Genomic DNA, 21,717 nt, shown 5'->3' with positions numbered 1-21,717 from the left:
GCGGAACCTCGAATCCCCGGCCAAGAGAGCACGAATCGCGCCACACATCTCTACGACAAGTGAAGTAATACATATTTTTCTACTTTATTTTTTTTCTTGATATATTCAGCAACTAATAATCGCAGTATTTCCATGAACTATTCCGTAAGCTGTTCATCATTTCTTATATATATTATTTTCCCATCGTGTTAGTCCCAGGTGTACACAAGTAAACTCAAATTATTTCCTTTGTAACTGTCACCCTTTATACTTGCCGCGGCGAGGAGTGGCGTGACGTCCGAAACCACTGTCCAAAACCACCCCGGAAGCACGCGCGTGGAAGTTGAATTGCGGGGTTGAATTGTGCATTCTTGTGGGATCGTGCAGCACACTTGCCTTCCGTTTCCGCTCAACACTTTCGATTCTAACGGAGCCTTGCAATTGATAGGCTGTCAGGCGTTGGGAGAGTGTGTTGTTCTGACAAGGAGGCACGAGTGGCATGACCCCCTCCCTCCTCCCTCATATGGAAGCTTCGGCGAGTTGTCAACAGAACATGATGCAAGAGATAAGGAAACATCACGTGACTCCCGACATGCTGCAGTACCCATTGATATCAGTGGTGGTGTCTGGCATCCTAGCCACACCCGCGCACCACTGGCAGACACTCAGTAGGCACCCGGTGTTCGCTACGCTGGATGGAGAAGTTCCTTAAACCCACAAAGAAGCTCAAGCTGCACAATGACAGTTTTAAGAAAGTCAAGGCTCCTGCCCCCGCCAAGGACACGCCCCAGGAGCCACGGAAGCAGGTGAGTCACGAGAGAATCTTTAATGTCAAGTAACAGTTATTCTCTGCGACTGGAGCTTTCTCTCGCTCAGATTAGATGTGGAGCGAGATACCAAGCCGAGCAACATAGGATCGCAGGGAGGGAGTAGAGAGGAGTGTGAGGAACAAGGGTAGGGCTTCCACCTTGAGCTCAGAAATATACGAAACGCAACATTTCACTCCAATACGGAACGAATCTGTATGTTAAGGAAAGTGTGGCAACTCTAAAATTTATCTAGCCTGCTGCCTGGCAGCCCTGCTTGTCAGCCGCTGCCCGCTGGTGGTGGAGGCAGGTGGAGGTGGGGGAGGGACGTTACATCACGTACTTTACATGTATTTTAGGACAACTTATGACAAATACATAATTTTTCGGACTGCTTATTTTAAATTTTAAATTTCAAGTTTTAAAATACTGAAATTTATCAGCTTGACCATTCAGACAGCCAAATACGAACAAATGGCGTTACGCATCTGTTCAAAACAGAACGCATCAATTCATTCTCCAATAAGAAACGATTCCGTATTTTAAGGGACGGGTGGTCACCCTACGCTAGAAAAAGGTGAATGTTCTTACTCCCGGAGGTGGCCTTGGCGGGGCTGATGCTGTCACTGTTGCGTCATGATTATGACTGGCGGCACGGCGCAGCGAGGCTCGCGCCATGGATTCAAATCTTCCAATTGAAATGCGTCAGTACAACACAAATAATCTGCCAATGAACGCTTTGCATACACACAGTCAACAAATTTTACTACAGGAAGACGCCATGACACTTCCAGTATAGTATTTTCCAACAATCTCATTAGAACAAAAAAATAAGTAATGAATTGATATGGCATACATTTCATGATATATAAGTGGCTTATACTAACTATTATTGTTATTGAAAAAACAATAGAAATTGAAATGCAGTATTCTGACCAGAGCAATAAAACTATCACAGATAATATCGGAATTTATTCATGAGCGAAACTGCGAAAGCGTTCATAAATAATTCAAATGTCTTCGTATTCATATTGAATATTTACCTGATTTATTTAATCAATTTCTACAAACTCGGTATTCATAAACATGCCGGAGTGGCCTGCGCGTGCTCGTGGGGCGGCGCGGCCCCGGGGCGGGTCACCGGCCTCGTGCCGTGGGGACGAGGCGTGGGCGACGGAGGTCGGGCCGCTTCGTCACGTGGGCAGTTCAATGACATTGTCCACTTCGTCCACTGAGTCGCGGCGCAAAATGACAAGAGTGACCAAAGATGTTTGTCCCCAGGATGAAGGAAGCAGCGACGCCCGAGACACGCTGCTGTGTGTGGAGGGCGGCGACGGGCGGCGAGTTACCTGCTGGCGCCCAGGGTCACCATACAGGCTGCGGGGCGGGGGTGCGAAGTATGTATCTCCACGGCAGGTGGTGGTGGCAGTGCCTCAGGGGGCCACGAGGAGCCCTGAGGGAAGGTGGTCGCTGCAGCCTGTCACTCTGAACAAACTCCGACTGACGTCCCTGAAGGTCATGATGGCAGGACACCCCCTCGAGGGGGTCCTGCTCAGCGTCCTGCTGCACTCACGTGAGGAGGAAGCGGCGCTTGAGGTGGACTTTCAGTCAGCTATAGATTACCTAAGGGATTTCTACGAGACCGGTATGCACCTGCTGGAGATTGTCGAGGACGACACGCGCGCCACGACCAGGTTCCTCGTGGGTTCATGGCAGGACCCCCGGATGCCTGACCTGCCCCTCTACAGGCCGGGCGTGGCTGGCGGACCCTGGGTCAGGGACGCCATCAGTGGTAACCACAAGTTTCTAGAGACTGTAAGGTCGTACCATAGTGACCGACGCCTTCCTCACGACCTTGAATTCTTCCTCTCCGTGAGCAGCGAGCAGCGGGCACGTCTGGAGGAGCTGTGCACCGGGAAGACTATGGACGACCCTCAAGACCCGTGAGGGGACGGGTGCTGAGCCGACGAGTCTGGCACACTGGAGGAACTGAAGGAGTCGCTCGGTGCCTCTGGTCCTCACTGGGTCACGAGACAAATGAACGACTTGCATTCAGGACCAGCCATTAGAAGGATCACGGTGCATCATGACCTTCACGTCACCTCGCAGCGCCCGCGCGTGAGGCGTGACGCGTGAGACGTGACGCTTAACACTGTGATGGACAAGTGAGGCGGGTGATGGGCCGCCTTGTGCTCCCTTAATAACTACCATGAAGGACGGTAATTAGTGAACAATGATTCTTTTGAGCTTTGCTGTTTTGCATTAATACATGCGACGCAAAGAACACGGCACGAGCGCTAAATCAGTCACGGAAATACTGCCCAACACGCCGACGCTTTCCTCGTGAAATATTCAAGTGGTAAGAAATTCCTGAACCAGGATAATTCATGTTACAAAAGTTAGAGAGGCAAATGAGCTTATTAACAATTCTATTAATACTTGAAATACGTTAATGTCATTGTATTTGCTCATCTCTCTCTCTCTCTCTCTCTCTCTCTCTCTCTCTCTCTCATACACACACACAAACACACACATGCACACAACACACAGACATAACTCACACACACACCTCCACACATATACACACGCACCCACACACCCACACACAAATAAACAAACATAACACAAATAGAACACACACACACACACACACACACACACACACACACACATACACACACACACACAAATCAAGCAAATTACCTGCACCGAAATCTCACCCTGTTTATTACCTGTGAAAATAATTTATCTTTTGAATTCATGTGCCGCTGTGTGCTTAAATTAGAGTGTGTGTGTTTGGGCCAGAAACGCCGGCCATGCGGGAGATAAATTTGGTGTTTGTATTTGGACGCGGGACACAAGGGAGGGAGGGAGGGAGGGAGGCTGCTGAAAGGGAGGCAGAGGGGCAGGGAGGCAGGGAGGTGTGTGCTAAATACTGACCAGACTTTATGGCTCAGAATATGTTGAAATGCGTGCTTGGGAATGCAGAGAGAGACTGTGTGTGCGTGTGTGTTCAGCCGTTCACGAGCCCGGCTGAGTCTGGCCAATCATGGTAACAAAGACATCAACTGCGAAATGTAGAGGATAAGGATAAAAAAAGCTACTTGTTATACGTGATTATTTTATAAGTGACCGTTTTTTTTTCAGGTGACTTAGTGGCCAGTAAATAAACTTGAGAATGTGCAGTGAAAGGGATGTATTTTTTTGTCACTACAAGCAATGGATCTGACCAAATATTAATAAATGACTGATGACAAGAAAATAGTAATGACTTTCTTGACAGTTGTTGGCATAATCAATTTGAGGCCGACGTAAGCAATGAAAACACAAAGCAAAAAGGGATGCTGTTGTTAGGGGAACTATGATTAATTTTGCAAGGGTGAAAGCATGAATATCCGCGGTGACCTTTGGAAGTAAAATTATCAATGAGGAAACCAAAATGAAAAGGGAACTTCTGCAAACCAAAAATAACTTCATACCTAAAATGACCGCAACACCCCCCCCCCCCCAAAAAAAAAAAACGCAAGCCAAAAATAGCTGCAAATAATCAAATATAAGGAAACTAATATGAAAAGCGAACTACTACTGCAAGGAAACACACACGAGAACAATATTAATGAAGCCGGACAAGGGGTGAGGCACCCGCCCGGAGGAACAACAATCTTTTAAGCGATCCACCAATAAAGAAACCAAAACGGAGCTCGAGACACTGAGAGATAAATAAACGAAAACAAGATTAATGAGCCGAGGCAAAGGGCGATACACGCGCACAAAGCGACCCATTCAGACCTCGTTGGCAATGCGTCTACGGGAGAGAGAAAAATCACCTTCTGTCTTTATGATTAGTGAGGTGCTTCTGTCTCTTTGTCACACCCACGCCCCCCCCTCACCCTCACCCTCTTATGTCACCGCCCCCGCCCCCCACCACCACCGCCACCCACGCCCAGGGCCATTCCTCTTCTTAATAAGCAATATAATTCGTGGAACAAAATTGCCTTTGACTTGTTGTGTGTGTTCTTTTCACTTTGCTTGATGAACAGCGTGATACGTCACCTCGCTAGACAGTTAGAGATTTCATGAAACACTAAATTAATCAGGCAGCATGTTTGGGGGTGTTTATGGCCGGGGTAATTGTTTGTCGCGGAAATTTACCTTGCTCTTTTTAACGTGGTATTGCTGCCGTTCTTTGTTTGCTGTTGTCCTGTGTTCCTGTTGTCCCGTTTCAGTTAATCTGCTAACACGATATTGCTGTTTTATTTTCGACCTTTTTCTGTTGTCCTGTTTATCTTGCTCTGGTAACGTGGTATCACTGATGTTCTTTTTTTTTTTGCCTTTTTTCTGTTTCCCTGTTGTCCTGTTCTCCTGTTTATCTTGCTCTGTTAACGTGGTAATGCTGTTTTTCTTTTTTTCTGTTTCCCTTTTCTCCTGTTGTCCTGTTTATCTTGCTCTGTTAACGTGGTATTGCTGTTTTTCTTTTTTTCTGTTTCCCTGTTTCTCTGTTGTCCTGTTCATATTGCTCTGCTAACATGGTATTACTGTTTTTCTATTGTTTTCTGTTTCCCTGCTGTCCCTGTTGTCCTGTTTATTTTCCTCTGATGACATTGTTTTTTTCTGTTTTCCTGTTTCCTGTTCTAATGTATTTTTTTGTTTCCATGTTGTCCTGTTTTCCTGTTCATTTTGTTCTGATGACATATTTTTTTTTTCCTGTTTTCTTGTTGTCCTCTATTTTCTCTTTTTCTGCGTTGTTGTTGATGCCGCCCCAAACACAGGAAATTGGGTTATTTTCCTCTCGTCGCGTTCACAAAGGAGCACAAAAGACCAGCCATCGACACTGCGAGTTATGACCGACCGACCACCGGTAAAAAATAGCGAAAAAAAATTGTAATGGTATATAGTTTCCGTGTCATAATCGCATCAGTACATTTACATTTTCATAAACATCCACCACCACACACATTTACATTTTGTTTTATGCACACACAAATCACACTTGCCAAAAAAGGATAACAGGTTACTACTAGTCATTCACACACGTAATGGCGGATAATACACACACATTAATTTATTCATAGCATACAAAACTGAACTTTCGGCAAACATTCACTCGGCAACCAAACACATTAACACAACGACTAAACGACTGACGCGGACAAATAATGAAAGGAAACAATGCCCCCTCCCTCCCCTCCCCCCCCCCAAAAAAAAAAAAACGAGTGTCATTAATCTTTTTCACACACGCACACACAAACAAACACATCCATATACATACACCCACATACAATACCCCCAAAACACACACACACACACACACACACACGTTCACACAAACACACATCCATATACGTCCACATACAACCCCCTAAACAAGTACACACACACGCACACGTACACACAAACACACATCCGTATTACACCCACATACATCTACGGTTGCAGAGGATGGGAAAATTTACGTAAAAAAATAGAAACTTTCCAAGCAAAGTTTCCGGGAATTTTCAAGGCCGGGATTTTGGGAATTTTCGGGAATTTTCAAATTTTTCACATATGTGCATTTGTATTAATAAACAAACCAATTTTGGTTAGTATAACAATTAATTAGAAAAAAGTTTTAAGCAACAAAAATTGTATTTCCAATAGGTTAGGTTAAGTTTAAGGAACTTCCAAACACATGATATCCAGACACCTACAGCATAAATTAACAAAGAAAGGCTTCAATTAGTTATATAGAAAATCTCATTTAGTAAGAAAGAATAAATGATTGTTTACTGAGTCTAGACATACGGTAACTTTTTGTGGGCATCACTTCAACAATCCTGCCTGCGCCACCACCGGGTTAAGGGACGTTCACTAATAGCCCCCCAAAATTAAAGTCTAAGAAGCAACAATAACATCATGCACACAAAAAAAAAGCCTAAAGGCGCCATAGGCAAACAAATTTTTCTCAGTTCTCAAAGTTTCCGAAAATTCACGAAAATTCCCATAGAAAGTTTCCCAGTTCAAAATACCCGGGAATTTTACAACCCTACATACAACCCTCCCCCAAACACACACATACACAGGCAACCCCTCCCCTCCTCCCCACACACACACACAAACAAACAAAGAAAGGGACAGAGAAGACGCATTACTCAGGAAAAAAGAATATTGCCTTCACGTCAGCATCGGTACTGTTCCCCAGCGACGATTCTGAGCTCTGATTTTCCCTTTTTCCTCTCCCTTGAACGGAAGCAAAAGGTCGGGGCGGGAAGACACTGGCGTCATTGTGCAGCGTCGAGATGGAGAGATTGTGTTGCGAGAGGCGGGGGGAGATGAGGCCGGGAGGACGAGAGGAGGCGAGAGAGGAAGACAGGCGAAGGAAAGAACCAGGGAAGGGCAAACAAGACCAAGAATACATGTGAAGGACGGCCGTGTATGTTTCCATTTTATCGCTATCGGAAAATAGTAGCGCCTGCGTATGTCTGTGTGCGTGTGAGTGTGTGCGTGTACGTGTGTTTGTGTGTGTGCCTGTCCTCGATTTGCAGTGGTGCGAATAAGATGGAATGGAATTTAGAGGAAAGGGGAAAGGAGAACGCCGCAGAAAACGATGAGGGGAAGAAGGAAGGAAAGGAAGGGAGGGAAAAACGAAAGGAAGAAGATGGAGGGACGGAAGGGCTTGAGCTATGAGCGGGTGGATGATGGGCGGAAAATAAACGAGAATAAGCTGAAGGGAAAACAAATATACAGTGAGAGGAAGTGAAAATTAGGAAGGAAGGAAGGAAAGAAAGAAAGAATGGAGAGTAAGAGAACGGTAAAAAAAAAATGCAAAATGACTATGCATGGAAGACTGAAGGAAAGAAAAACAGGTGAAAATGCAAAGATATGATGAAAGAAAATGGTAGAAAAAGACAATATATCGAACTTGTCAGGAGCGCTACACTTTCCTCTTACGCGGCGCAGTGTCGAGACTCTAACGAACGAAGAACAAGGGGAAGGAGAGGGAATAAAGGAAGGGAGAGGCGGAGAGCTGAAGAACGGGTGCGAAGGAACGGCGTCTCTGAGTGATTGTGTGAGTAAGGAAGGAGGAAGGGACGGGAAAGGAAGAGGAGAATTGGAGACACGAGTTGAGAAGAAAAGAAGAGAGGAAAGGAAGAAGGACGAAAGGAATTATAGAAGGAATGAAGATAGGAGGAAGGGACGGGAAAGGAAAAGAAGAATTGCTGGAACGAATTAGCGAAGAAAAGAAGAAAGGAGAAGCAAGATGAAAGGAATTAAGAAAAGAATGTAGGAAGGAATGGAGAGAAAGACGAACGGGAAGGGAAAAGAAGAAATGAAGGAACCGGTCAAGGAAGAAAAGAAGAAAGGAGAAAAAGATGAAAGGAATTAAGAAAAGAATGTAGGAAGGAATGGAGAGGAAGACGAACGGGAATGGAAAAGAAGAAATGAAGGAACCGGTCAAGGAAGAAAAGAAGAAAGGAAAGGAGGAATAAAAGCTAGGAATTGAGGAAAGAATGAAGAAAAGGAGAGCAAAGAAAGACGAAGAGCAACGACACTGAATGGAAGAAAGGAAATAAAGAACGAATGGATGAACAAATGAAGATCCGAATGCAAGAACAAGATGGAAATTAATAAAGGAGTGAGAGGGGAAAAAGGTAGAGGAAAAAAGGAGAAGCGATGGAAAAGGAAAAGAAGAACTGCAGGCACCGAGTAAGGTAGAAAAAAATAAAGGAAATGAAGAATAAAAGGAACAAGATGAAAATAAATAAATGAGGGATAACAGGAAAAAAATGGAAGAAAATAAGAAGGAAAAGACAAAAGAATGAAAGACTGACAACTCGCTCCCTAGAGGCAAGGTGTCGGAGTGATTTTGCTAATGGTGGAATGATTATCTGGTATTATGTAACTCTCTCTCTCTCTCTCTCTCTCTCTCTCTCTCTCATGCAGGATCTATAATTTAAATATCTTACAGTGCACCCAAAATTAATCCCTTTTATAATCCTCCTTCCCCTCCCTCCCCTTCCTCCTCCAGTCCTTTCTTCCCCTCTCCCTCCTCCCTTCCTTCCCCTCTTCCTCTACCCCTTACTTCCCCTCCCTCATTCTGTCTTTCTATTCTCTTTTTCCCCTCCCTCTTCCTGCTTTCTCTCCTTCTTCCTGTCTTCCTCCCCCCTTTCTTTCCCTCCCTCTTCATGCCTTTCTCTTTCTTTTCCTTTCCCTCCATCCTCCTGCCTTCCTACACCCCTTCCTTTTCCTCCCTCTCATTTTTCCTCCACCTCTTCCTTCTCCTCTCTCTTCTTGCCTTCCTCCATTCCTCCATTCTTCCTCCACCTCTTCTCTCCCCTCCCTCCTCCATCCCTCCACCTTGTCTTCATCTACACGTGTCGCTCTCCCTCCCTCCCTCCTCTTTCTTTGCTTCTCCTCGTCTCTCTCCCTCTCTTTATTTCCTTCGCTGTGTGTTCTTTCTTCTCTCTCCTCCTTATTCCTTTCTTACGCTTTCCATTCTCCTCCCTCTCTGTTTTTCCTCCTCTTCCCACTCCATCTTCTCCCTCCCTCATATCTTCCCTTCACCTCGTTCTTTAAGTTTTTCCTCTTCCTTCTCGTTCTCTCCTCTTTCCCTCTTACTCTTCCTTCACCTTTCTCTCTGCGCATATTCCTCTTCTCTTTTTCTTCTCTCTTCCTCGTATCTTCCCTCTACCTCTCTCTTTGTGATCCCCCTTCTTCCTCTTCCCCCGCCCTGTTTCTTATCTCCCTCTTTCCTACCTCATTCCTTCCCTCCTTGTGACCCCCTTTATCCTCTCCTCTCACCTTCCATCTATTCCCTTCCTCTTACCTTCCCTCCACCTACCTCTTACTCGTCCTTCACCTGTCTCTCTGTGCTGTCCCTTTTTCCTTCTCCTTCTCTCTTTTTTCATAGCTATCCTTCACCTCCCTCCTTGTGACCCCCTTTCTTCCTCTACTCCCGCCCTTGTTCTTCTCTCCTTCTCTTCCCCTTCCTTGCACCTCATGTCCACCTCTCTCTCCATCCTCTTCGTGTTCCCTCTTCCCTCGCTCTGCCTCCTCTCTCTCGTGTTCCTCTTTATTCTTGCACCGAGACTACAAACGTATTTCCTGAACGATGTGTTTGATCAATATCTTTCGCAATAATAGTTTCTTTTTTTTTCAAGCACGGAAATATGAACACGTTTTCAGAAATAAGGTGCAGCACATTGAATTAATTGCACCATGAAGCTTGTATTTTTAGGAATGAGTTCAATATATCAGCACCGACAGAGTGAACGAAAAAATAACTGTCTATAAAGTTACAGTTCGCTTGTTAAACATGATTAAAACACAACGCAGGGCTCCCAGCTGACTGTAATAAATGTTTTTCTCGTACTGTATTTTACATTGTATTATTTTGCTCGCGTGTTTATTAACAATACACATATTCACCTGTATTAACACCAATGCCAATAGTATCCATAACGCAGGCACTAAATATAACAACAACAACAACAACAGCCACAACAACAGCAACACGGTGATGATGATGATGATGATGATGATGATAATAATAATAATCCCAGTAGTAATAATGATAATTTTAAATTAAATAAGTTAAAAAAGCAGTGAAATAAAAAAGGTTATAAATGTAACCAAAATGTAAAAAATAATTTGGAAATGTAGTTAAAATGCAGAAAAAGCAATGTAATTAATTTGAAATGCGATGAAATTTAATAATCTATTCAAAATGCAAAATAAAAAGTAACGCTGACGACGGTGAAGCTGTGGGAGGATTAACAAGTCGGTTACAGATAAGCAAAATTTCTTGCAGACGACCTCAAGGAGCAGCCAGCCCCGGACGGGCGGCCAGCGAGGGAACGACCATGGCAACGTTACAGGCTCAGGAAAACATGCTACCCTAATAACGCTGATAAATGAGAGACTGATGAAAGTCACTTAAATTAAATCATAAAAAATAAGAGCTTTATTAGATATACGTACCACAACAAGATTGCGTAGAATTTTTTAAACACAGTCGAATCATAATGAAAATCCGGAGCATGAAACAATGATTACGGGAGGTTTCGACGCGCGGGGTTATACAGCGGCGATACGTATTTTTTTGCGATACGCTATTTCATTCAGTCACAATTTATTGGATTTTGTCGGGGAGGGGACGAACAACCCCCACGGGAAACAAGGAACTGAAAGCTTTGATGGCCTGGGACGGACGACCTCCAAAACCTCTAGACCACTTTGGCTTCCTCCTGGAGGCACTCGTGTCTGGCCACAATGCGCAGGAGGGTTTTTCCGTACGGTCACCCAAGTCATTCAATCAGCCCTTTTATTTCCTTACTCGCCTCCATTCAGTGTTCCCAAGAGTTACTCAGTTTGAGATATTCACCTAAGGACGATCTCATGTGTATTGGTGACTTTGTGAATCCGTTTTTAATTTATTTTGGTTAGAGACTTTGGTAGACAAAAAGGCAAACAGACGGTGACCGAAATATCGCACTTCTTTATACGCAAAGGCGAGCGAATAACATCAGAAACAACAGTTTATACAAAAAACAAAAACAAAACCAACATTATCATCATCACAATGTCCCATTCCACCACCACGACCACCACAACTACCCCTACCATCACCACCACGACCATTATTAAAAGAAAAAAAAGTAAAACAAAAAACCTTCAACACATTTTGCACTTCCTCTTCAATTCTATGGACGGAACAGTTTTGCAGGTAAGCCTCCCTCCCTCTCTCCCCGTCTCCCTCTCTCTCTCTCCATTCTCCCCTCCCCTCTCTCTCTCCCCCCCTCCCCTCAGGTGGGTCCGCGTAATAGTCAAATTAACGTTACTACGCCCAATAAACGGAGGGTTGATCAAGCAACAAAACGGAAAATTAAATGCCGTACAATTTTTATTGGACTCAAATTACTCGTGAAAGAAGCAATGTGAATAGTGATGAATGTGTGTGTGCCTGTGTGTGTGTGTGTGTGTGTGTGTGTGTGTGTGTGTGTGTGTGTGTGTGTGTGTGTTCGTGTGTGGTTTTACAGTTATACGTTTTTTGGTGGGAGTGGAAACGTCAGGGGGAGAAATATCGACTGTTCTCCATTACCCTCCCTTTCCCCTCCCTTCCCTTCTCGTCCGTCCGTCTGTCTACCTATCTGCCTGTCTGTCTGTGTCCATCTGTCTGTCTGTGTTTCGATTTATCATTCCGTTTACCCGATGCGTTCTTTTTAGCCACACAAATATTGAAATTAATGAAAAACCGTACGGCAAAAAAGAACTTTCAATGCACGCGAATTAAACATCGTACTGCCAAATGCCGCTCAGATGTGTGTGTGTGTGTGTGTATGTGTATGTGTGTGTGTGTGTGTGTGTGTGTGTGCCCCCCCCCCCGTCCATACGCCTCTGTCCGCTCGTCGAGGTGTGGCTGGAACATATTTCTCCATTTCCATATTTCTTTGACAAGTAACTTTTCACTACTTTTTTTGCAGTTTTTTTTTCCGGGGGACGATTTTTTCTCCTATCCGAGTGTGTGTGGAGGAGGTTGTACTGCTGGCGGAGGGGTGGAGTTGTGGAGCTGATAGTGGTGGTGGTGATTTGTGTAGGGGTTAGTGCTAGTGGCAGAGGTTGTGGAGTTGTGGAAGTGGTCATGATAGTGATGATGGTGGTGCTATTGTTGGTGGTGGTGGTAGTGAAGGTGGTTATGATGACGTTTATGGTGGAGGTGCAGGTAGTGGTGGTGGCAGTGCTGGTTTTGTGGTTGCAAGATAGTAGTAAGTGGTGTTAGTGTAGGTGGTGGTGATGGTGATGGTGGTTTTGAGGCTGGTGGTGGTGGTGGTGGTTTTGAGGCTGGTGGTGGTGGTGGTGGTGGTGGTTGTGGTGTTGGTAACCCTATTGATTAAAGTAGCGAGGATATTCATAGTGGTGCCCGAGTGATGATGTCAGAAGGCACAGCGAAAAAAGAGAAAAACATATAAAAAAAGTTACTAATATATAAAAAAAAGTTAGTCAGACATGATAAAAGTAGTAACGACACGTATAAAACCAACCACACGGATAGAAAATAAAAAAACATTAATCACATAAAACGAATACCCAACTTTTAAAAATGAAAAACGTTCCAACTTCATAACGATTAGTAGTCTGGAATCTCCCCTCCCTAATCAATGTCCAATCTAATTAATCTTCCCTTATTCCCCTCGTTTAGCTCGCCTCGCAGCCTCTCCCTCCCTGCCTGACCCTCGCATTGCTTCTACCTGATGGATATTACCTGCGCGGGGAAGAATGTTATGCGCAAGGTGTGACGGACGGACAACGCGCAATTTCGTGAGGGCGCCCACCTGTGTGTGTGTGTGTGTGTGTGTGTGTGTGTGTGTGTGTGTGTTGACAGTCACGCCCCCATTACTGCAATAATCATGGTACACGCATATTCACATTTCACGGATACATTAAACTAATTAAGTCGAACCCCTTTTCCAATCCCCACAGGACCGGACGCATAACAACCTCACCGAAAAAACAAACATTTCGTATATCGAATGAGAAAGACACAAAGGAGATTTCTTGAACAGTACGTCCTTATTTACTCTCCATAAAGGTGAATCTTCATCTACAAAGCTGTCCTGTACGCCCTGATGGCTCCTCTCTATACCCGACGCGGCAGGACTTTGCATATAGATAACCTCCTGCAAGCGTTTACCATTTATTCAGATACGCGAGGACCTGTAAGCTCTTTGATCCTCGTCTCCCCTTATTAAAAAAACGTTGCCAACTCAAGATCCATTCATCTGGGTCTCGGATCCGCATCAATCTGTCAGTCCATCCGTCTGTCCGTCCGCCGCCGCAAGGGACGCACCGCAGAGCAAGAGTGATATAGTTCATTAATGTTACGCTTTCAAACTTGTGTAAAAACGTTAATTTTCTGCCCTCCTGACATTCGCGTCTCTCGTAGTTTTTTTTTTTTTTTTTTTTTCATGATTATTTTATGAGCTGGTGAAGGCGGGCTGCGGGGGCATTCCACTGTCCTCTTAATCCAATTTTTTACTTACCACAAAGTGAAATATTCAGATTCGTTGAAGAAACACATTTTTTTTAATTAGTTCCGTAAGCCACAAATGTTCTGCAAAATTCCGTACCGTACATGTATTCGAAATATTGAAATTAATCCAGAGACGCTATTTCTGTTCATATACCCATGGACGAGGACGCTGCCACCCTTCACGGACAAAGACACATCTGATACAATCCATCTCACTTATTACAGTTCTTCCCTTTTTCTCCTTATAGGCTGCCAAGATCAGATCAGAGGTAGTCCCGGGATATGCCTTTGCAACGGCTCCCGGATTTTCTTTTCACTCAATGTCAATGTTCTCGTGCTTTAACTCTTATTTTCTTTTTCAATATTCACTTGACATCTAGTTTTTTTTTGCCTATAGCGAGGGTAGGCTCTCTTGAGGGGCGTGGTGGGTGGATGGCCCCAGCCCGGAAATGGCGCAGGACAAGTTAATTTATAGTAGTTGCCGTGATACATGACTTGCTTAGCCCATGTTGCTCTCCGGTGCTCCTCTTGACCTAAGTCGCAGGATGTGGGTGATCTTCCGCAACTCCGCGTTGTTTGAAAACTGTTAGCGTCTTGGTGTGGGACGAACCCAGGGACTGGTGATCAATAGGTCCGCGCGCTGACCACTAAGCCACCGCCTCATCGTAACACATAAACTCAATTTTATATGCTCTCCTGCTTCAATAGAATTATTAATACAGGCATTTCTTTGTCCTAGCTACACCAAATGTTATCTGTTATCTGTTCGTGTCTCTGTTTAAATCTCTCTGTCCCTCCATCTCTCTGTCTGTCTGTCTGTCTCTTATCTATCTATCTACCTATCTATCTATCTATCTATCTATCTCTCCCTCAGCTTAATAATGGAGGGGGATGACTAGATTAGGATGATGTGCTTTAATCCCAAGTAAAAGTGACGATTCCATTGTATGTAGTTTCATAATTTTTGTCGGCGTCACGTTATCATTACGCCTTTTTACACTTAGGCAAACGGGGCCAGGCTGATGGGCGGCCACTCACTGAAAGGTTAATGCCACTCCATGATGACGACAGGCGGGGGGCATTTATGATGACCCACTGGCAGCATTACTATTATTACTATTATTATTATTATTATTATTATTATTATTATTATTATTATTATTATTATTATTATTATTATTATTATTATTTGGTATTATAATCATCACCATTCATTCTGTTGTCGGTAATTCTATCACTGTTACCCAAACACTCAATAGTTTAAGAGTAAAAAATATGCTTTATCATTTACGATGCACACACACACACACACACACACACACACACACACACACACACGCACACACTGCTAAAATATCCTTAATGAAGCAAGGATTATTCTCAAAATGCAAATCACCTGCACAAAACCCTCGTTAGGTACCGTTATTACCACACACACACACACACACACACACACACACACACACACGCCACCCCCCACCCCCCACCCCAAACACGAGGCATCCACTTTACCCTGACCTCCAAGACTTCATCAGAGGTTAATCTCATCTCAAATCCCGAGGCTCAGCGCGAGGCTCCTCCTGTCGTTATCTCCCCCGGCACCCACAACACCTGCCTCTCACACCTGGAGATAATTAGCTCTCTGCGATATCCAGGTACACAGAGCGGGAGCGCGTTGGGTGAGATACCAGGTGGGAATGGGCGGCAGGTGACATAGGAGGAGAATTACAGCGTGGGAGTGGCTTCATTACCTGCTCTGGACACCGCCGGGACGAGGGCGCACCTGGCCGGGGCTTAGGAGGCGCCTGACCTCTCAAATGCGAACGAGATTAATGGCGCTGAATGCCGGAGTAAATTGCTTTAATTTTGCCGACATCCACGTTGTAACAGCCCGGCAGGACGGGAACGTTAACGGGTTTATAGGGGAAAACGAGGACGGGGATGTTAATGATGATGATAATATGAATAATGATAATAATAGCGATAGTAATGATAGTAGTAATATTGATAATAGTAATAACAATAATGATAATAAAATGATAACAACAATAACAGTAACAGTAATAATAATAACAACAATAATAGTAATAATAAGAACAGTAATAATAATGATAATAATAATAATAACAATAATGATAATAACAGGGATCAAGAGAAATAACACAAGCCTGAATAAGTAAATGGCATACCTTAGGGGGTGGGGGGAGGATGTTTTGCTCCCTCGCAGATTCAGCTTCCCAGTAATACCCACAATCAACCTTTCAGCGCGTTGCCTTCCCCACTTTCATAACCCCGCGAGATACACCGTAAGTGGCGGGAACTTTGCGAGCGTCTCGGAGGGCGGAGAGAGCCGAGAGCAAGCCACGCCAGAGGGAGGGAGGCAACACAGCTTGATTCTAGAAGGCGAAAAAAGAAAAAAAAGAAAAAAAAATTCTAAACACTTAAGTTGACATTTCTTTGTTTTATTATTTTACAGTAAAGGAAGCAGCTGAAGGACAAATATTAATGAGAAAGAAAGCCCACTAATCACTGCTCCTATAAATCACCTAAAATTACCTTTATTCCTCACCTTAAATAACCAATAATGAAGCTCTAATTTACCTCTATCATGTATTCCTATTCATGACAATATTTCACTTTGGTTCAGTATTTTTCCATCATTTCACGGTGCCTCATTAATAAATCTGATAGAACATTGATACCTGATAGAAGAATAGAACTTATAGTCTATATTGTTTTTGTTAAAAGAGCAAAAACAATCTCCACGAATTGCGCCAAGCTTTGATGTCGACCTGTTTACACTCGCCCGCCCCCTCTGAGCCCTTCAAACACAGGACAGTCGGAGCGCTCCTGCAGATCAACTCTTCTTCGCTAGAGTGACGCGAGTGACTGATTGATGCGGGTGATGCTCTCTAAAGGGAAAACAACCGCAAGGCCGGGTGTCATGGGCGCCCACACCTGCCGCTGGTAATGATGATGATGATGAAACAGGTAAGAAAAGGAAAGAGAGAAACGGTTTACCAGTGTTTGAATATACACGTTTTTTGTGTGTATGTGCGTGAGTGTGTGCTCAGTTAAGAGGATACATGCAACTTTTACGAGTCTGAATTAAACATTATGTGTGTGTGTGTGTGTGTGTGTGTGTGTGTGTGTGTGTGTGTGTGTGTGTGTGTGTGTGTGATTGTTTTTGTCTTTGTGTGTGTGTGTGTGAGCGTGTTGAGTCGTCTGTCAATATATGTGTGTGTTCGGAAGCGTGGGCTGTGTGTGTCTGCCGACCTGCGTGTGCGTGTGCTTACAATTACATCCTTCGCCGAGCCCGGAATATCACCTTTCCGAAGACTGTGCCGTGCAACTGTTGGCGGGCCGCTGGGGGTTAATGGGAAATCGAGGAGAGCAGCGGCACAGGCCATTACCTCGATACATGCTTCAATTGAAAACCGGAATCACCAAATTAATAACTCGCCCTAAAGTCCACGTTACCTCCGGCTTCATTGCGTTTACGATAATGACGGAGACGAAAGAAAGAAAGCAACTAATGAAGAGGGAGGGAGCATGAGAGAGAGAGAGAGAGAGAGAGAGAGAGAGAGAGAGAGAGAGAGAGAGAGAGAGAGAGAGAGAGAGAGAGAGAGAGAGAGAGAGAGAGAGAGAGAGAGAGAGAGAGAGAGAGAGAGAGAGAGAGAGAGAGAGAGAGAGAGAGAGAGAGAAAAGAGAGAAAGTGAGACAGTAAAGAGAGAGAGAGACGGGAGACAGAGAGAATAGAGAGACGTGGATTGGGAGAGTAGCAAGATAAACAAAAAAGACAATCCCCCTGTACGTGTCTCCTAATCCCTATGCAGAGGGCGTAGGAGAATCGAGTCCTCTATAATGAACTCACTATTGGATTTAGGCGAGGTGTCCGTTGGTCCTGTTCTGTTTATCATTCTCTTTGAGCCATCACTGAGATAATGCATTCATCATTCAGGGGTAATAATGTTGAGAGAGAGAGAGAGAGAGAGAGAGAGAGAGAGAGAGAGAGAGAGAGAGAGAGAGAGAGAGAGAGAGAGAGAGAGAGAGAGAGAGAGAGAGAGAGAGAGAGAGAGAGAGAGAGAGAGAGAGAGAGAGAGAGAGAGAGAGAGAGAGAGAGAGCTCATAAACTGCAGGGAGAGACAGTGAATAAGTAGATAGCCGTCACGGAGATTGGGAAGAAGAAAGAGGGAGCGAAAATGAGGCAAAATATGAAGTGAGAAGGAGGGAGAATGAAGGATGGCGCGCGAGGAGGAGAGGAAAAGGAAAAGGGAAAGACGTACGCCGCACATACTCGCTAGTCAAGTAATTCGCCTTGATTGGTTTCGATCACGCTAAAAGCTCCTTCCTTTGTCACCCTACGCCAAAACACTGACCCAAGTACTCGTGACCTCCCTCCCCCCCCTCTCTCTCTCTCTCTACACACACACACACACACACACACACACACACATTACAAACATTATATTGCTTCATCGTTTTAGGTCATTGAAGGGAAACTTTCCAAAGAGATACCATGATAAATGTCGTGTGCGTGCGTGCGTGCGTGTGTGTGTGTGTGTGTGTGTGTGTGTGTGTCCCTGAGTTTTCTTTCACTATTTGCTTTGGAGTTTTTGATGTTCGTTTACTTCTTGAATGAATAAATAATTTCAAAGAGATTAAAGACTTTCCGAGTGGATAGAAAGTACTGAAGGCTGATTACCACGCGGAGGACAAAAAAATCTCACAATATCTTCCAGAAAATGAAATAATAAAAGTAGAAGAAAAAGGAGGAGGAGGAGAAGAGAAGAAAAAAAAAAGAGGAAGAAGAACAAGAACAAAGAACAAAAACAAAGAAGATCAAGAACAAAAAACAATGACAAAAAAGAAAAAAGAACAAAGGAGAACAAGAACAAGATAAACAAGAACAGGAACAAGAAGAATAAAAAAGAGCAACAACAACAACAACAACCACAAACACTACCAAAAACAACACAACCACAAACAGCGATAAAAAAAAAACAAAAAAAACACCGGTCCTATAAATGCACTGGACGAGAACCCAAAGCATTAAAAACGGCCGAAAAGAGTGAAAGTGAAGAATGACGTCACGGGAGGGGGGGCACAGGTGACGTAGGAGGGGGAGCTTAAGGTCCATAATGGTGAGCAGGTGGGAGCATTACCTGGCCACGAGGGGGATCGCACCTGAGCTGAGGGACCAAACTGCACCTATTCATACATAAACATAAGACCTGCGGCGAATATTTATGTGTACCTTGGGCTATACACACACGCGTCGCTCTTGCATGTACGGACGTGTGTGTGTGTGTGGAGGTTGAGATGAATATATGATCGTGCATGTTTGGGCTTGTAGGTTCATGCATGTGTGTGTTGGTGCGTGTGTGTGTGTGTGTGTGTGTGTGCGTATAGGTATGTGAGCAGAGTGAGGTGCGTTACAGTATAAACACAGACATACCGGATTGGCTTCACGGCCGAGGAGAAGGAGGAAGAGAAAGATAAGGGAGCAGAAAGATAGAGATGGATAAGGGGAAGAGGAAGTTGAGACGATGGAGATGAAGATGGGAAGAAGAAAGAGAAAGATAAGTGAGGAAGATGGAAATAGAAAAGGAAGAAAAGGAAAACAGGAAGATGGAGATGGAAAAGGAGGAAAAGATGACAGAAGCAAGAGAGAAGAGAAGACTAAACGGAAAATGAAGAGGTGAAAGGGAAAATGAAGCTGAGGGAAGGAGGAGAAAGGTAAGAGAGGAGGAAGATGAAAATAGAAAAGGAGGAAGAGGAGAATGAGAAATTAGAAAGATGGAAATTATAAGGGGGAAGGGGAGGATAAGAGAGAAGGAATAATGGAAACAGAAAAGAGGAAGAGGAGGATATTAGAGAGAAGGAAGATAAAAAATGGAAAAAGATAAAGAGATGACAGAGGAGAGGAGGAGCGGTAAGACTAAGAGGAAGATGAGAAAGATAAAAGGAGGAGGAAGATGAAGGAAGGAGGAGCTTACAGACTACGAGGAAAAGAAAGCAATAAAGAAAATGGAAAGAGGACAAAAGCAGAACAGCAATACGGACACGAACACGGAAAACATGTAACAATAAATAATAAATAAATAAATAATAAATAAATAATGTGCCAATCAAGGAGACGTAAAAGAGGTATTTTTTTTCAGACATCTTCTCCCTTTCAAACACCAAAAAAATGTGAACTTATTAAAAATTCTGATGTCTCTCTAATTCTGTCTTGGTGCAATTTACTAGTCTGAAAGCGTGTCAGGAGAGGAAACAAAAAAACTGAAAAAAAAAGAAAAAAAAAGAAACTTGGAGAGAGTACGCATGTCGGAGGAGAAGGAAAAAAAATGTGAAGAAATAAAAAAAGAAGGACGAGAACGAAACTTATACTGAGGAGGAGAGGAAGGAAAAAGTATTGGAAAAGGAGGAAAGAAAATCACATGAAGAAGAGTATGAAAAATCTAAGAATATGAAAAGTCGCAATTTGTGAGTGGGAGAATGCGAGAGTGAGTGAGTGAGGGAGTGTGGGGCAGCGCGTGGGGAGTGGGGGGAGTAGCTCGTGAGTGGGGGTCGAGTGGGTGAACTGTCGAGCTTGAATAATGATGTTTGTGGGAGTATTAGAGGAATTGAGGCAAGGGACGAGTAGGTAAGGAAAGGGAAGAGGTAGAAGAGGAAGACCTGGACCCTTGCAAGCATGAGAGAATGGGCTGAGAGGATGAATGTATAATTACTGATAGTGGGCGAAGGGGATGAAGCAGGGTGAACTGTTGACGATGAACTGCTGTTTGGGGAAGTATTGGGTAAGTGAGGAAGGGGAGAGAAAGAAAGAGGAGTAGGGGAAGGGTAAGGAAGGGGATAATAGGGAAGGATAGGGCGGTCAAAGATACGGTTAAGTGAACATGGAAAGGAATTGAAAGTAGTGAATTGTTGAAGATGAAATGGTGTTGGTGGGAGCATGGGAGGAGGAAGGGGTCGAAGAGGAGTAGGGGAGGGGTAAAGAAGGTAAGGCAAGGCAACTGTGGGCATGAGAGATTGAGCAGAAACACAATTGATAATGGAGAATCGTTGAAGATGAATTCGTGTTTGCTGGAGTATAGGAAAGTGAGGCAAGGGAAGAGGTGGGAGAGGGGTATATAGGAAAGGGGTAAAAAGAGTAGGGTAAGGCAGTCCTGTAAAAAATAATAGTCATGAGAGAGTGGACACGGAAAGGAATGGATAGTTGAATATGAATCTGTGTTTGTTGGAGGATGGGGGAAGTGGGGCTGGGGGGAGGTGAGAGGGGAATATGGGAGGGGTAATGGGGGTAGAGGGAGGAAGTTATATGCATGGGAGTGAGTACATGAAAGAAAAATTAGTAAGGGTGAGTTGTTGAAGATGTACTGATGTTTGTGGGAGTATGGGGGAAGTGAAGCGTGGGAGGGATGGGAGAGGGGTAGGGGAGGGGTACAGGGGGCGGGGGGAGGCAGTGGTAGGCGTGGGAGGGAGTGGATGGGCGAACAGCCGTGTTTTAAAAGGCAAACAGGTGGAGAGGCGAGTGTCGGATGAATCGATACAAGCAACTGCGCCGATGCTAGCGTTATTCAATCAATGTTCTCTCTCTTCTCTCTCTCTCTCTCTCTCTCTCTCTCTCTCTCTCTCTCGTAATGATAGGCTACTTCTCCGATACTATTCCTCCGTACTTTTCAATTACTTTTTATTCAGTGAGAGTTACGAGACACTTACACACACGCAACACCGAAGGACGAGAAAACATTAGACTTCAAACCACTAGAGTAGGACGTAATGGTGACTGCACGCACGCAAACGCACACTCACAACACGCACGCACGCAAATTTCATGAGTGTGTGACAAGGAGATTCCCGATTCCATTTTTTTTTCTCCTCTCTCATTCGATTCAATCCCCCGAGGCAAGCGAGTTCCAT

At 44.3% G+C, this 21,717-nt stretch overlaps 1 protein-coding gene across 2 annotated transcripts; it reads left to right on the top strand.

Moving 5' to 3' along the window:
• The first annotated feature begins 575 nt into the window (after positions 1-575).
• LOC126981467 (uncharacterized) lies at positions 576-13,101 on the top strand. 2 transcript variants are annotated; one of them, XR_007733950.1, is made up of 3 exons: positions 576-785; positions 2,067-3,144; positions 12,961-13,101. XR_007733950.1 is itself a non-coding variant. In XM_050832534.1 (2 exons), exons 1-2 carry the CDS (start codon positions 675-677, stop codon positions 2,730-2,732), a joined length of 777 nt encoding a protein of 258 aa, XP_050688491.1. In that variant the 5' UTR covers positions 576-674; the 3' UTR covers positions 2,733-3,473. The 2 variants fall into 2 exon arrangements, 1 of the variants encoding a protein (XP_050688491.1); XM_050832534.1 differs by lacking the exon at positions 12,961-13,101 and having other exon boundaries at positions 2,067-3,473.
• The last annotated feature ends 8,616 nt before the right edge of the window (positions 13,102-21,717 follow it).

This window comes from Eriocheir sinensis, chromosome 48 (assembly GCF_024679095.1).
Source record: "Eriocheir sinensis breed Jianghai 21 chromosome 48, ASM2467909v1, whole genome shotgun sequence".
Lineage (NCBI taxonomy): Eukaryota > Metazoa > Arthropoda > Malacostraca > Decapoda > Varunidae > Eriocheir > Eriocheir sinensis.
This window is presented reverse-complemented; position numbering and strand designations above follow the sequence as displayed.

What these genes read in the sequence shown, in the direction of transcription:
- LOC126981467 (XM_050832534.1), top strand. Translation starts at nt 675, where the DNA reads ATGGAGAAGTTCCTTAAACCCACAAAGAAGCTCAAGCTGCACAATGAC. An exon ending in CCCAGGAGCCACGGAAGCAG is followed by an intron (nt 786 to 2,066) that starts GTGAGTCACGAG and finishes GTTTGTCCCCAG; the next exon opens with GATGAAGGAAGCAGCGACGC.